General features: G+C 39.7%; 1 protein-coding gene across 8 annotated transcripts in view; it reads right to left on the bottom strand.

Moving 5' to 3' along the window:
* The window catches only part of LMO7 (LIM domain 7), a 163,528-nt gene that overhangs the window by 24,809 nt on the left and 121,255 nt on the right, over positions 1 to 17,464 (bottom strand). For all 8 annotated transcript variants that reach the window (XM_088459274.1, XM_088459265.1, XM_088459288.1 and 5 more), the window contains 6 exons: positions 15,582 to 15,699; positions 12,790 to 12,932; positions 11,586 to 12,237; positions 9,239 to 9,442; positions 1,988 to 2,102; positions 1,371 to 1,532 (listed from right to left, as the gene is read on the bottom strand). In XM_088459274.1, the coding sequence (XP_088315400.1) occupies positions 1,371 to 1,532; positions 1,988 to 2,102; positions 9,239 to 9,442; positions 11,586 to 12,237; positions 12,790 to 12,932; positions 15,582 to 15,699 (1,394 nt within the window). The remainder of the gene's footprint in view (positions 1 to 1,370; positions 1,533 to 1,987; positions 2,103 to 9,238; positions 9,443 to 11,585; positions 12,238 to 12,789; positions 12,933 to 15,581; positions 15,700 to 17,464) is intronic.

Raw genomic sequence — 17,464 nt, forward strand, 5'->3', positions numbered from 1 at the left:
TGTGGTCAAGATTCCATTTTAATATTGTAAGTGTGTCCTTAGCCAAATGCAGCAGTGGATACATAAAATATCCTTTAAAGTTCTACACAAATGAGTTTAACACCCTAAAAAGAGCATTAAATGCTAGTTGTACCATATACTGCTTATAGCTGGTAAACAATAACAGCAGCTCAAGTACACACTAAATAAAAAACATTTAGTATAAAAATATAATATTTCCTATTCTTTCACAAGGTCAATATAAATTACAGGTTGAGTCTCCCATATCCAAATATTCCGAAATACGGAATATTTTTGGTATGACTGAGAATGTGAAACCTTTGCTTTCTGATGGTTCAATGTACACAAACTTGTTTTAAAGCACTATTTCATTAAAATACAGTATACAATAACCTTCAGGCTGTGTGTATAAGGTGTATATGAAACATAAATGAATTTCATGTATGTACACAAACTTTTTTTGATGCTCAAAATTATAAAAAATATTGTATAAAATGAGCTGCAGGCTGTGTGTATAAGGTGTATATAGAACATAAATGCATTCTGTGTTTAGTTTTGGGTCCTATACCCAAGATATTTCATTATAGTATGCAAATATTCCAAAATACGAAATAATCCGATATCCAAAATACCCCTGGTCCCGAGCATTTTGGATATGGGAGACTCAACCTGTATAATGGTACATCCTTTATGTTTAGAAGGAATTAGTACTTCAAATGTTAAAACAAGCATCTAATTATTTTTGGTACAGATACTCACCAAATTACACAATACCTGACGCACGTAAATGCAACTTACTCAAACAGTACTATAGTATATTGGTTTCTGTAAACTTATTTATTGATGCTTGATGGTGACACATGGTTAATGCTTGTTTAAATAAAATGGTCTTGAATTTAGTAAGTTAAAAACGCACGGAATTGTCAAATTCTGTATGGTTTGGTGATTTCAGACATGAAAAATATTCAGCTCTCTTAAATGCATTCCAGAAAGTACTGAGTAAGTCAGGCAGTATTTGTACCAAGTGTTAGTTCTTTCAAAATACGTTTTAAGAGGAAAAAAAAAAAAAAAAGTAATGCCAAACCCTAGCATATAATACACAACCATATAGTTGTGTAAAATGTTCCCAGGAAGCAAATTCTGCCAGCTTTCAAGTGTTTTTTTTTTTTAATCACTATTAATTACAGACAAGACTATTTGAAAGATCAGCAAATACTACAAGGTTATGCAACAAATATGTCAAAGTTGCCAACTTCAAAATAACCACCTACATTAACAACTGTAAAACTTGTAGGAACTGGCAAAATTATACAATTAGTACAGAAATAAGCTGGTACAACAGCAGTAATGATATTGTCAGTGAAACTCACCATTCTTGCCATATCGTCTGACATCTATTGCAAGGTTTCCAGTTTCCAGAGCACTGTCCATGGCATCACTCCACTGATCATAGTCCATTGAGGAAACCTTGATGCCATTGACAGATAGAATTTCATCATCTACTTGCAGCTGAGACAATTCAGCAGGACTGCCTGCAAACCACACACACATGTTCGGTTATATGCTACTTGTAGCAAAATAAATGATAATTATTGTAGGAATAGTCAAAAAAAAAAAAAAAAAAAAGCCCAAACAAACTAAAAAAATCCACCAATATGAAAAGCTCTGCAAACCTATTGTTTTTTTCCACATTGCTAAGTAAATGTACAGGCATGACAACAGAATAATAAACCTGTAGTCTTAAATAGTGTTTGTACTAGTATTGGTAATTTTAGAGTGCTGAACTATATAAAGTATATATGATGACAAAGAAAAATATTTTACTATACTATAAAGTGTACATGATACTATGGCATAGACACATATACGTGGTAAGAAAAATAAATCTGGTAGTTCTTTTAATGCATAAAATTGTCACATTTCCACAAACAAACATTACAAGAAAGAAATAGGATACTTTATTGAGCACTAATAACGGTTACTGTACCTGCATCAACAGATGTTACAATAATCCCTTTAGTGTTCCAGTTGGTCTTAAACCCAAAGTCATGGCTGCTTCCAGGCTTCTGGTTAATGCTGATTCTCATGTCACTATGCTGGTCCTGGAAACAAAGTAAAAAAAAAAAAAAAGAATGTACCGCTTCAGTATCTGGTGTCTCTGACCTCTGCAGAGAGGAAAGTCTACCCAGCAGTGAAGGCAGCTGTACACAATATACTCTTTAATTATTTGTCAGATAATTCCTTCACTAGGACACACACCTCCAGCAGACTGAGAAAAAGTAGAGGTGGTCACTACAGGGCACAGTAGGAATAGATGACTGGAAAGGAAAATTAAATAATGTTATAGCTGGTCCATTGTCCACTTGTGTTTACACCAAGAATGTGCCATGTAAAAGCCAAGTAACACAAGAAGCTAGATTAGGCCTAAGTGAAAATTGGACAAAGAACTAGATATTTAGGGGTAAATTTACTAAGAATCGTGTTTGGTCGAGATTGCAATTTTGGGTGTGTTTAGGCATTTTGATTCAACTCGCAACTTTACCAAAGACAAACTCATGAGAGATCTCTCTATTTACACTGAAAAACTCGGGTGAGATTGCAAACAATTAAATACACCATCGGCCAAACTTGAAAGTACTTTCACTGAAAAATATACAACTCGGCTAATGACAGGAGAATCCTCGTGGCATCAGTCATTAACCGGAGCCCACAGAAACAAGCAGTCTAGCGCTGAAATTAATATATAATGAAACACACAGTTGTTTTATAAAAAGACCACAAGACTGCAGCTTCAAATATCACGACAGGCTGTACTCTACCTGTCAATATGATCAACAACTAATACAACAATGAAGCGCAATCAAATATTTATTGATAATCATATAAAATTGTATGATAAAAATATCACAATGGGAAAAAAATGCCTCCCCTAGACAAATGCTAACTTTGAATCAAAAGATGGATATTGGTTAGACAAAAAAATAAATGTTTTAAAAATATGACAACTGAACTTATTTAATATATAAAATTCAGACACAAGAAAGATCAAATATTGAATCCAAAAAATCCGGAATTATTGAGGTAAGATATTTGATAATATCTGTAGATGTGGATAATGAATAGACCAGAATATCCGAAGTATAAACACCTTAGATAGTTTGTTGCAATGAACTGTAAGATAGCGAATATCTGTGAATTGTTTCAATGTAGCTAGCTCTTATTTGCGCTATCTTTGCTTCAGTCCCATAATAAGTCAATACATATATATTATAAACATAATCCTCCAGGAGGGTAGGATACTGCACAATCAGTCCATATAGAAAAGGTATACTGTTTACCAACACGTGGTGCACTCACATTTGTAACGAATACCAGGTTTTCCACTTTCTGTTATCCGGAGGTATGTATACTTGTATTTTTTGCAGCAGCAATAGCCGATGAAAGTGTCAGGTGGACTGAATAAATTACTTCCTGATGAAGCCGCTGATCTCTATACAGGCGGAGAAACGCGTAGAAGAATAGACGGCAGTAAGCTATATACTGCCCGTGTGATCACACTGTCCGTTGTTGTGCCGGCTCATTCAACCTGACTTCCGTATTGCACATTGCCGCTGCGGAGAATACAGACATACAGGTGTCTGATACATTGCCGCCGTGGAGACTACAGGTGTGCAGGCCTCCGGAGGATAGAGGAGATAGACCCGGCACTTTATGCAGGTTCAGTCCACCTGACACTTTCATCGGCTATTGCTGCTGCAAAAAATACAAGTATACATACCTCTGGATAACAGAAAGAGGAAAACCCGGTATTCGTTACAAATGTGAGTGCACCACGTGTTGGTAAACAGTATACCTTTTCTATATGGACTGATTGTGCAGTATCCTACCCTCCTGGAGGATTATGTTTATAATATATATGTATTGACTTATTATGGGACTGAAGCAAAAATAGCGCAAATAAGAGCTAGCTACATTGAAACAATTCACAGATATTCGCTATCTTACAGTTCATTGCAACAAACTATCTAAGGTGTTTATACTTCGGATATTCTGGTCTATTCATTATCCATATCTACAGATATTATCAAATATCTTACCTCAATAATTCCGGATTTTTTGGATTCAATATTTGATCTTTCTTGTGTCTGAATTTATATATTAAATAAGTTCAGTTGTCATATTTTTAAAACATTTATTTTTTTGTCTAACCAATATCCATCTTTTGATTCAAAGTTAGCATTTGTCTAGGGGAGGCATTTTTTTCCCATTGTGATATTTTTATCATACAATTTTATATAATTATCAATAAATATTTGATTGCGCTTCATTATTCTATTAGTATTAGTTATTAACCGGAGCCGCCAGCCAATTAGCGGCCGCTGATTGGCTGTGACCCTCGTGGCTGTCAATCAGCCGCTAATTGGAGAGAGGCCACTGATTGGCTGTCTGTTTCCGGCTACTGACAGAAGTGGGGTCGCCTGTCATTAGCCGGGTAGCGATCTATTTGGTCACACATGCATCATTAAATGTCCAAAATGGTCCGGGGTCTTGTTTTACTTTGCCAAGACCCCTGGATGCTACGGAGACCAGCGCCAGGACTTAGATGTACCTGTGAATAAAAAATCCTATACTCGCCTGTGGATTTCTACATGGAGAAGGGGACAGAACATCTACAGCAGGTAAATATGTGTGAGTGTGGTAGGTGTGAAATAAACTTAATTTTTTTCTTCTTTTTTTTACAGCAGGGGTACGGGTGCCGTCCACCTGATGGCACTTGTAGTTCCATAAGTGTCAAAGGGCAGGCACGCTGGCACCTGTAGTTCCACTGTAAAAAGCAATAGTTTACATTCTAATGTCACCACTATTACCCTTGCACCTACCGACCAGGGTTGCAAGGAAGAGCGCTGAGCTTCAGGTTAATCCTCAGATCTCCGGCTTGGGCTGACCGACTTGGGGTGATAATGCTTTGGCTGGGGTGACCCGGTGAAAGGGTCCCCTGGCTGTGGCATTACACCCTGGCTGGAATTGAGTCCGGTGCTGCTTTTATAAATAGGGGGGACCCTATGCAGTTTCCCCCCCTTAATTTTTAAAACCAGGACTGGCTCAGCAGCCCAGTGCTGGTTCCTAAAATACAGGGGAACCCTCCCCAGTTTTTCCCCCATATTTCTGGAATAGAGACTAGCTGAGGAGCCCGGGGCTGGTTATGTTTTTTTTTTTGTTTAGTTTTTTTTTTTTTTAATAGGACACACAAGCAGCCTGCACATATCTCACCGATATGTGCAGGCTGCTTGTTCGGGAGTGTTTGGCTGTGGTCAGACACTGAAAACTCGGGTGACAAAACTCAATCACAAACATCATCGGAAATCACGATCTCAGCTAAACATGATTCTTGGTAAATTTGAGTGTTTCAGAAGCCTAAAATCACCAGAGTTTCAGCAATGGAAATCAAATTTCAAATCGGCAAAACTCGACCAGATACAATTCTTAGTTCTAATTGAAATTAAGTTTTACATGGAAAAATTACAAAATGTACTACTTGCTCCAACTTGTAAAATGACTGCATGAAATATGTGCACAGTATTATTTTTCATGTAGCACTACAACCGACAAATATATATGTTACATCAGGCTGTTCCTGGATTGTTCAGTCACAAAAATGTCTGAGATAGGCATATGTCTAATAATATCCCCATAAATTGATAGGTATACTTCTGATAACAGCTGTAAAGAATAAGATATCAAGTAACCCCTCCTTCACTGACTGCACATGTTACAGTCTACACCAGTGGTATTCACCATGCGGACCCCCAGCTGCTGTGGAACTACACATCCCAGCACACCCTGCCACAATTTTAACATGCACTTATAGCAAAACAGTGGCAGGGCATGCTGAGATATGTAATTCTACAGTAGCTGGAGGACTACATGAGTCCACTGGTCTATATAATATTTATTCACATAATGGTATTTAAAAATTTAATTATATGCACCCTATATGTTTATGAACAATCATAAGGCAGGAAAAAGATCTGAGGCCAATGTGCCAGGTAAATTCTCTCAAACACAAAAAAAAAAAACTTAATAATCAAAGCCGAATCTTTACAAATGTTTACCACTAGATGGTAGCAAAGAGCTCTTCAATGTATTTTATACTGTACATATAGGGTATTTGATGAATGGCTAAATATACCTCGACAGGGGTGAAACTAGGTATTTAAAGGCCCCATAGCAAAACTTTGCAAGGGCCCCTATGTACCACCCAATGGGGAAAAATGTATATAACACATGTAAATTTGACAAGGAAGATAGGCTCCCCTGACCTCTGGGCCCCATAGCAGCTGTACCCTAGCACCTATGGTAGTTACGCCCATGTACCTTGGTACTCTAAAGTCTAAGTATGTAAATCAGGGGTATTCAATATGAAACCCTCCACAGCTACTGTGGAACTACACATCCCAGCAGGTCCTACCACATCTTTGCGATTAGGGCATTCTACACGTGTGGCAGAGCTTGCTGAGATGTGTAGTTCCACAGCAGCTGGAGGGCTGTATGTTGAATATCCCTGGTGTACATGAATTCCAGGAAATGCAAACATACATCTATAAGCAGTTCTCATATAACACTTAAAAATTATTCACCATATTAACAGCCCTTCTGCAGTATACATAGGTCTGTAAAAGGTAGGCTAATGAATAAACCAATACAACAGGTATTCGGTACTTATAAATCCATTTACAATAATGGAGACACTTGGATTTCCTATAATGTAGTAGAGTTCCTTTTTAACCTAGCACTGTACTGGCTTTCCCGCTTTCTGATTTATGTTGCTCTCTAACTGCTACTGTGTGATAGACTTTTGTGGAATATTATAAACAATAAATAATATTAAGAAGTTTATATTTAGGGGTCTATTTACTAAGCAGTGTTAGGAGACATTGAAAAGTGATAAGAAAGTGATTAGGTGCCAGCCAGTTAGCTCCCAACTGTCATCTCACAGGTTGTGTTTGAAAAATGACAGTTGGGAGCTGATTGGCTGGCACCTTATCACTTTCTTATCACTTTTCACTCTGTCTCCTAACACTGCTTAGTAAATAGACCCCTTAGTCTGATTCATGCTTAGATATACGCAAATTGCTTGCTATTGTTGTATTATTGCTGATATTTCCCCACCTTCTGAATGGATTGCAATTTTCTGACTAATGTTGTATTAGTGATGATATTTTGCCACCTGCTGGATTAACTATTTCTAAAATATCACTATCCAGGAATAGCAAGGAAGTAAACAATATATGAGACTTGATATTGAACTTGCTACCAGAACTTATTGAGGTCACAAATAATTATGTTACATGGAATTATATGACATATACTGTACATGTATATGTGTTGTTTTGTTTAGTGTTTGCGGGGCAAGTTTTCAGCTATTATTGACTAAAAGTTAAGCTGTAAACTACAGAAGAGTGCCCCACAAAGAGTTTCTTATTCTGCCCCTTTGTGACATATGGGGTGTACCTAGCTGCTCACCCTGAAGTTCTCTTCAGACATGACCACACGTGTATGACCCAGTTTAGAGATAGATATGTCCTCTATTCAGACTGACTGTGAAAATAGATCACCACAGATTACCAAATACACCAACTGCCAATGTTGGGGTAGCTGGATCACAAGAGAGCCTGGTAGCATTGCTAGCAGATGACTGCGCACATAACAAAAGTTATCAAATGCTAACCGTATTTTGCACATGCCTGATAACAAACCAACCTCGTCACTCATTTAGGGAATAACATAGCATGCGAGTTTGGACAGATTATTCACATTGCACTTTGATGATTGGCTGATGAACTAAAAACTCAGTTGGAAAGATCCTGTAGAGCTGCAGGTTTGAATCTTGTTAAATTGAATTTTGTAGTTTTACATTGTCCTGACATCCTTTTTTGTGTGTGAGGCATCAAAGTTATTATCCCATCCACTGCAAGTTTCTGATTGGGTACAATCATTTTTTTATTTATCTGCCACTGATTGCACAGAAATGTGCATAATGTTATTTATAGGCAAACAAATGGGGGTTTCCGGTTGCCTGGAAACTGTTAGGGTTGAACTGATATAGACCATCTATAGGGTTAATACTGTAGAAAACACTATCCAGTACATAAGGATACCAATCTGTACATATATGTACAGGGCAGTGCTAGGTTCTTTTGCTGCTCCACCTGACTCCCGGACTTGCTCCAATGATCAGGAATGGAGCCCACATCTGAAATAAAAACATTTAGCTCAGGCAGGTTGCCTCATATGATGGCTTACTGTGATCGTTGGTCCCGTATATGTGAAAACATATACCACTAAACTTTTATGTATATTATAGGATGTAGTTAAATTGATGACCATTGGAATGCCTGCTGATGAAATCCCGATGGAATCCTGAACCAGACGGGACACCGGCGCCGGAATCCCGACATGAGGGGAAATGCTGACACCGGGATCCCGACAGCTGACATCCCAATGGTAAGTACAGTGGATGCCCTTAGCTGCTAGCCGCGGGAGGAAAGGGGTGAGGTTAGGGTTAGGCTACGGACAGGGGGGTTAGGCAGCACCGGGGGGGTTAGAGTGCAGAACAGGAGGGTTAGGGGGTGAAGGAGGGCAGGTTATAGTACTTGCGTGTCCCCTGTCGGGATTCTCAGCTTCAGGATGCCGCCGGTCTTTAGACAGCCAACATCACAAGTGCCGGCCTCCCACCCCCAACCCGTATATTATAGCTGGTTAAGTGCTAATTATGCCCTAATTATGGACTGGCCACACTTGCTCTAAAATCGAGCATTTGGGAACCCCCTTCTAAAAAGCCTGCGTTGCCCCTGTTATTGGTGGACTGCAAGGTAATATTGTATTCGTCATTTTAGAAACAATATTCTGTTAGAACAAAATAAATATTTCTTATTGATGCATACAAAATAAATGTGTTTAATTTTGCAAGAGCCAGGTACTATAGTACACTAGTCTGTAGGTACCAGGGCCTGGAGCTTAAGAAGTCTTAAAACTCTGTCAGGGGTGTAGAACTATATTACCTATTTTGAATGGATTGTAAAGGCAAATAGTCAGGCAGCCATTTATGCTATACAGGAACTGATTATTTCTGTTTAAGGAGAACCTATCCCATTAATGGAGGTGACAAACGAGGGACAATGTTCTGCTGGTAAAAAAGATACAATTAACTCTCTCTCATGAAGACTTATGCATTTACCAGAGAGCTGGAAGATGTGACTGTAACAGATTGTGAAACTGTACTCTCCTCCGGTTGGATATAAAAAGCTTTAGGGGAAGCACTTCTTCTAATGTCTTTCTGGTCATCTTCTGAATAGTCATCCTCACTTTGGAAAACACTGCTGGGCTTATTCTCCTCCATCTTGAATTGGGATGTACCATTGTACTTACGGGTATCATCCATCTAAAACAAGAAAAAAATCTCAAGTCTTCCATAAACGGCAACTTTAACAGAGTAATGGTGGGTACACACTGGGCGATATTAATGAGCAACTGCACGATTACGACATCGTAATCGTGCAATCGCTCAGTAATCGTGCACAAATCATGCACTTTTATGTCGGAAACGACCAGCGATGCGCACTCCCACTGGTCGTTTCCGACATTGTCCATTGCCTGAACATGCAGCACAATCTGACGACCTCGTCAGGCTGCTGCATGTTGGGGAATGGGGGAGAGAGCCCAGCGCTGAACGATATCATTAATGATATCGTTCAGCGGCTGTGCTCAATGTCATGAATGACATTGAGCACAGCCTGCCGGGGACACACTACACGATATCGCTCAGGGAGCATATCGTGTAGTGTGTATGCACCTTAAGTAAAACAAAGAAAACCCCCTTCGTCAAATCTATAGTTTGGTCTCTTAAACCAAAAATCCTCCAATATTTGTTTTATATTTGATGCATAGAGCTGTATTGATACATTATCCACTGGCTCTCAAAATAGTTTGGTTTGGCTCTTGGGATCATTCTACCATGTTTTCATACACTGTGGTGTAAAAATGTATGTGATTGGCGCCAGAGGGCATGTTGTTCATTGTTGTGGTCACCTTAATTGCTGCCAGTAAAACTTTTAGGACCATATTCAGTTAGCGGAGAAAAGCAGTTTTTTTTGCGAAAAAGGTTTTGCTGGTGACATCATTTCGCCGGCGGAAAGTTATCCCCGTATTCAATTGTTGTGACTTTTCACCAGTGCGAAAACGCAATGCAATGTACCCGGAGGAAAAGTTTCGCCTATGAATAGCTGGCGGCAAAAAGTTCAGAATTGCGGTTTTGTGGTGCAAAGGTGGGGAATCAACCCTGTACCCTTAGGACAGGTCCCCAAAAGTAAACTGCATCAGAAAAATTAAAAAAAGAACACCCCAAAAAATGACTTTGAAAAAGGGGGCAAAAAAGTTCAAAGTTGGGGTACAAACTTAAAAACGAGCAAAATAGACAGGGGGGAGGGGGGGGGCAGAAAGTATGGGGGAGGTGTTTTGATGATCGCTTAAAGTGTGTTTTTAACGCTTTTTAAGACCTTACGTTAGCAATTTTTAACCATGCTTCCACCCATTTTCATGTACCCCAAATTTGTGTGGGACAACTTATTTTTGCCAAAAAAAACTGCAAAATGCTATTCTTCACCACTACGCAAAGACGTAAAATAGCACCAATTCAGAGCATTTAAGCACCCCAAATACCTCCAGGAGGACTATTCGGGGGTATCCATAGCGATCCCCCATGTCAGTGCATCTTTTGGGGTGTGTCAGGCTGATTTCCCCATATCTGCCATCACTTTGCCTGTTTAAGTTTCGCCCGGACGCGTTTTTGCATCCTTTGGAATTCAATACGGGGATAAGCAGGGAGGTGCGCGATACTTTTTCACATACAAAACCAGCGATGTCGGTGAAAAGTCCAGCATGCGATAACTACGGGACTTGTCGTTTCTAATTGAATACGGCCCTAAGGTTGCAATCCTGCTTCAGAAAATGGGAGTTTTTCTTAACAACATGTTATTTTTTCCGCTTTGGCCATTTAAAATGTTGGACAGAATGGTGTGCGCAGGATATATAAAATTATTGTACCAAAACAACTTTATTACAGCAACTAATGTCAAAATATTTGCTTTATGCTCATTGTATGCGCTCTCTTTATTGGAAAGTGACTGTACCAGTCAGTCAATGAGTGACTTTTCGTGAAGTACTTAAGGCATCCCTTATTACAGCTTCAATAACCACTTTAAAGGGAGGATTAATCATCTTAGTCAACAAATAGTATGGTAATGGTTTAGCCTTTATAAAAGGTGTAACTATACATGCAGCAGTCAGTATTAAAGAAAACAAAAACTTGCTAAAAAAATAATAATAATGTGTAATATGTCAAAACTACCTATCATTGTATACTATGCAGTGTTACGGTATAATAATAAACAGTTTCAATGTAGCCATTTTCATTTTACAAGTTCAGTCCAACATTGACAAATTCCGAAAATGGACTTTAGAATGAGTCCCTATGAACGATTCAAGAGGAAAAAAGAAAAAACACGTAAGTAAGAAAATGTTCTTACTGTGTACGATTTGTTAAATGGGGCGATTGCTCTTGATTGGCTACCAAAGGGTCTTGGGGTAACCACCGATGACAGTCTGGAAGCATCTGTTTTCTGGTATCCCCTTGGCAGTGAAGAAGAAATACGAGTAGTAGGTTTGCTTTCTGTAGACACGGTATAGGATGAAAATGGCGGGTTCTGCACATTACTAGAGTCAGGGGGTGATGAGTTTTCTTGCCTTGTATAACTTTTTATGGAATAGGTTGTACTGCTCTTATTTGTGTAAGGCATATCCACATCAGTTGTGAAGCTTTTTTCAATCCGTGCCTTAGCGGGTGGTTTTATCTCTGTGTTGTCTACCTTCTGAGAGTTTTGCACAGTGAAAGTGGTATCATGCTGAAACCGGTACTGGGGATCTGTTTCACCACTAGAATCAGGGTTGTCTTCAAGTTGTATTAGATCTCCATCATTTTCCTTCTGGTGAGCATTTTTTGTAGCATACAAGGTAACATCTGTTGTTCTTGTGTATGGGACATCTATTGTGTAACTCTTCTCTAGTGATGGCTTGGATGGGATATTTGGCTCACTGAAGACATCATCACTTGATGAATACATCCTTCTGATTTCCGATCTTTGCTGCCCATTGTTTGGGTTCTCATTCTCTCTATCCTCCCTTAAAACAAAAGTAAAGATTACAAAATCTTGTTCCTGTTCTATGCTTATTGTACAATGAGTTACAAGAGATTACAATCTGGTGCTGCAAAGTATCCATCAGTGGGTGAATATTTTAGGGACTAGGAGAATTAGAGGAACGGCATCACACATTCTTCGTGCCACAGCTGTGCTAAACACATTATACATTTAAGCAAAGAAAATATCAATGCATTCCATTAGCTTATAATGCAATAGGCGACCTTTGTGACATGATCTCCAAACCTTATCAAAGGCTGCACCTTCATTTTGCTATTTTTGAAATAGACTTTATTCTTTGCCAAAGGTCTGCTGCCTTGGCGAAAACACTGTGATTTGTCCAGGGCTGCTCTATATAAAGAGGTTTATTTGAGACTTGCACATTGCCCTTTATAAATCACCATGGTGTTTATCTCGCTTATCTCAAATTTACATATGCCACAAAAGAGGTAATCGTATTTAGGTTACTGTATTTAACATACCCAAACTAACATATTGACTTGTAATTATACTGAATGCAGGCACGTCCTCCTACCTCTCCTGACGCATTTCTCGGAACGTCTTATAAGTCCTCTCTGGCAATTCACTCGCTATCTTTTCAATTTCTTCCCTCTCTTCCTTTTTCTTCTGAAGATCTGATGTAAAGCTTTTCCGACGATTTTTCCATTTTGCCAAATCCTTTTTAAAATAAATAAATAGTGGACATATGGTTAAATATTCTCTGGGGTTATAATCTGTAAAATTGGATTGGTCTGTATGACTTTCTACACATCAACTTGAATATTTGTTTATCAGGTTATACATGTCTTTTAAACATATATGTGCTTTTGGGCAGATGACAAATTATTGTAGACTAAAATATAAAACTTAAGTAATCTGGTTGTTTGCCTGTATGAAACAATTATTTCAAAACAGGTTTATAATGATGTCTGGCTTTACAAGGAAGGACAGATACACAGGGGAGAGAAGCAGGTAGGACTGGCACTACAAATGCCAACTCTAGAAAGTACACTGTATTCCATTAACCTGTGTGTTGTATCAGTATTAGCTGGACACGTTTTGTCCACCAACTGAAAGATTAATACAGTTATGAAATGATTACAGACAATGACAGACTCGGCAAAGGGAATGCAGAGAAAACCTTATATTTAAAAAAAATAAAATAAGAACCACACCTGATTTAGGACAAATTGTAGCAGGAGGGTGATCTACAGGAATGGGTATGAAATACCGGCAGCTGAACAGGTCGGCTCAAATCACGCCCCCGGAAGCCCGACAGGTGAAGATCCCGACAGAGGGTGGTAAGTACCCTAACCCTCCCCTCTCCCCCCTCTAACCCTAACCCTCACTTAGAGATGCTTAAAGCTAACCTCCCCCCTGGTGGTCCCTAACCCCTCCTTCCCACACCCTAAACCAACACCTCACGGGGGAGTGCCTAACACTAAACTTAACCATCTCCCCCCCCCCCCCCCCCTTGGGAAATGGACAATACTTACACGTCCGGACGATCGGGATTGCAGCAGTTCAGGATGTCCTGTTCTCCTTCGGGATGTCGGCATCAGCATTATGCCGGGCGGTGAAATTCCGGCGGCGGTATATCGACGCCCAGCATCCCGTCTGCCGGCAATATAACTACATCAAGATGTACAGTATGGGGACTAAGGATGTCACGAGGTGTACTCAAACTTGTCAACCATTGAAGTATGTACACTGGTTGCGGTGTCAGGTGAGAGGCGGCCTTACTGCTGCAGACATACGGTATGAAGGGGATGTAGTTATAATCCCGACAGTCAGGATGCCGGCGCTGGAATGCGAACACCAGTAAGTACTGGGTTTAGGGGGGGAGCTAGGGTTAGACACTAAGAGGGAGGGAGGGGGCAGGTTTAGGTTCAGGCAGCAGGAAGGGAGGGGTAGGGAGAGTGGGTGGGTTAGAGTACTGACCAACAGGTGTCGGCATCCTAACCGATCGGGATGCTGACCGCCAGGATCCCAAGTGCCAGCATCCTGTAACAAATCCTGATATGAGCAGCTAGCTTCACTCCTTTGTTCATGCAAATCCCCTTTCCCTTCTGGCAAAACTGAAACCACAGTTATATAATTCCTTTGCAGTACACTTTCCAGAATATTAAATCTAATATAGGTATGATATGACTGATTATCTGCTCAGACAATAAGACACATTTAAAGACAGTGATTCTACTCTTCAACCCTATGCCCTCCTCCAATTCTTCCCCGACTGTCATTCCTTCCTCCTCCAACAATGCAAGCTGTGGTCATAACTTCTCCCTCCTGCCATGATTTGGTGTTTGGGAAACACAGGTAAGGGACACAATTCTTCCCTGCCTCCCTAGTACCATACACAGGGGCAGAATAATTCTGCAAACAGTTCCTCCCAGTCTCCATAGCACCATACCCAGGAGCAGTATGACTCTGCAAGCAGCTTCACATTTTAAACATACAGACACCTTCAGTACGTAACATTGCTAGCAAGAGGGGGCTGTAGACTTATTATTTTTTAACTTTCCTCTGTTCTCCCCGCTGCCGCATGCTGCTGCTGACAAGAAGAGTCTCCCGTCTGTTCACTGGTGGCACTTATAAGTGCTTTTCAATTAATTGTTTATAGTAAATAAACAGTTAATTGAAGAAGCACTTACAAGTGCCACTGGTGAACAGAGGGGAGACGCTTCCAGGCAGCAGCAACATGCAGCGTCGGGGAGAACACACAGTCCAGCCGGAGCCGGAGGAGAGAGTCTGAGGAGGGACTAGGGAGCCAGGGAACCTGCTCTCGCTGGAAGCAGGCAAGTATATCCCACTGCTACACAAGCTGCTGTGTAAACGGCTGCTTGTGAAGCCTTGCGGGGGCTGTACACCATCTGAGGATGGCATACAGTAACACCATCAAATTCCAAAAATACATAATTTTTTTAATTTGATGAATAGCCTAATTTCTACATCCCCATGCTAAAATATGGGGAGTGTGGAAATTAACGCAGATGGACTTAACACAGGAGAGATATCACTGATATCTCCTGGTTAAATGTGTTCATGAATATCAGAAAATGGTAAATTAAGGAAAAAGGTCGTTAAAACTGTTACTTTAGTGTTGATGAATAGACCCCAAGGACACCCGCATGTGAGATGGTATAGAAATGCAGGCTGTAATCACTAGTACATATTCCTCACACTTCACTGCTCACATATTGTCCTTATTACCATGTTTATATACTTAATTGACAATATTCAAAGCAGGTCAAAAATGTAATAGTTCAGCTTAATACTCCAGCATTACATACTGCATTAGAAACATTATACCCAGTACACACTTACATCTTGCCACTTCTGATCCTGCTCCTGCAGCTGACCCTTTACACTTTCCAGTTCTTGCAATCGAATTTCATGTAGGTTCGGAAGTTCCTCTGCATTGCAATTTTCTACAGATTTACTTCTGTAGAATAAAAAATATAGATCTATTTATATAGGTGACGTTAAAAAAAAAATGGGCTGATAGAGTATATCCAACAAGTATTGCTGGTCTAAATGATCTTTAACAAGTAGTTGCATGTAGGAGTTTACTTTCATATAGATGTGTACATGACACCACAATCAAATGCATAGAGAGGTCACTGCTTCTCACAAGTCCAGCACTATCTGTCCTACATTAGGCACTCTATATGCTCTGATTGGTTACAGGCATTACATTGAAGTAATTGTTAAATTTGGTAAGACCAATACACAGCACGTTTTTATCATCATTATATTTTTCAATAGAACTCAAAAACTACACAGTTAAAATTGGTATTTCCGATCACTCAGTGACTGATGTGCTAAAACTTGTCAAGCTGAAGCTTCTTCAGGTTGCAGCTTAAAAACATGCAGAATTGTCTATACATGTATACTAAACAGAACACAAACTAGGGATTTCACTTGTCTTGCAATCCATGGCTGACTTTGTACCTTTGGATTCATGGAAGCAGAGACTAGAGAAGGTTTACCTGAGTTTCGAAGCCTAAAAATGACAAAATGCAGTGGGAGGGGATCTTCACTACATCCCAGGGGGCGACTGGGCGGATCAGCCAGAAGTTAGAATGCTCTATAACGCAGGTAGAAATTACAAAATATTCTCAGATGAGGTGCCCCATAGTTTTATTTTATTGCAATGTAGGTGAACAATTTAAGCTTATATGAGAACTAGGGAGATACTGGGTTTAATCAACAGCCCTAGTTTAAGGACATACTTTTCTCCAGCTATGGTTATAAGATGCATGTTAGGTGCACATTGGTCATCTAAAAGGAATGTGAAAAATCTAAACTGCATACTGACAGTCACTTGAAAGCTGGGCACACACTTACAGATATACTGGCCGATCAATTGATCAGCCAATATATCTGGTGTCCGTCGGCCAGTGTGTACCAGCAATATGTCTGAATGACGTCGTTCACAAACACATCGCGTCGGATGTGCTGCACAGCCGTTGGACAGATATATCTGCAGATATATCTGTCCATCGGCAAGCGTGTACGGGCGATCACCCGATCGCCCGTACACATGCAGCAACTGCCGCGGGGAGGTGGCGGACTAGCCTCAGACTCGTCCCCCGGCCAGCGGGACCCGCAGCTGCCTGGAAGATGTTGGTCGTTCAAGTGTGTATCACTCGATCTGCAGATATATCGGCTAGGTGTCCACCCACCTTTAGTACTGTAGAACATTATGAATTTGAGATTAAAAGAAAAAAAGGTGTGTGTGTGGTTTTCTTCTGCCTATTATTTACCATTGTGACAAACTACTGCTTACTTTAACTACTTATTATATATTTAGATTTAAAACTGCAGAGAAAAAAACAATAGCACATTCCTAAATACTGTAGGAGATATCTGTGTTAATCTTGTGTTAAATTAAATTCAATAAGTATATGAGCTTGAAGATTGTGTATAAGGCGATGAAACAGCAAAATTAAAATAATAAAATAAAATCATCAAGTGGTTGCATATAAACAGTTATAGACAAGGTGGTATAATACGCCACATATAGTATATACTGCAAAAAAAAAAAAAATGTATCCCAATTGTGAATTGTGATACATCATTATATATTTTCTTAGAGAGCAGTGGTAGTGACATTGGATGCAAATTGATGGCCCTGGTCAATGTTTTGCACACCACTTCATGGCAATCCATCAACTATTACTAGGACAAGAAGCAATTAATGATGT

The sequence above is a fragment of the Taudactylus pleione genome, unplaced genomic scaffold, assembly GCF_031769625.1.
Source record: "Taudactylus pleione unplaced genomic scaffold, aTauple2 ptg000041l, whole genome shotgun sequence".
In the NCBI taxonomy this organism is placed as follows: domain Eukaryota; kingdom Metazoa; phylum Chordata; class Amphibia; order Anura; family Myobatrachidae; genus Taudactylus; species Taudactylus pleione.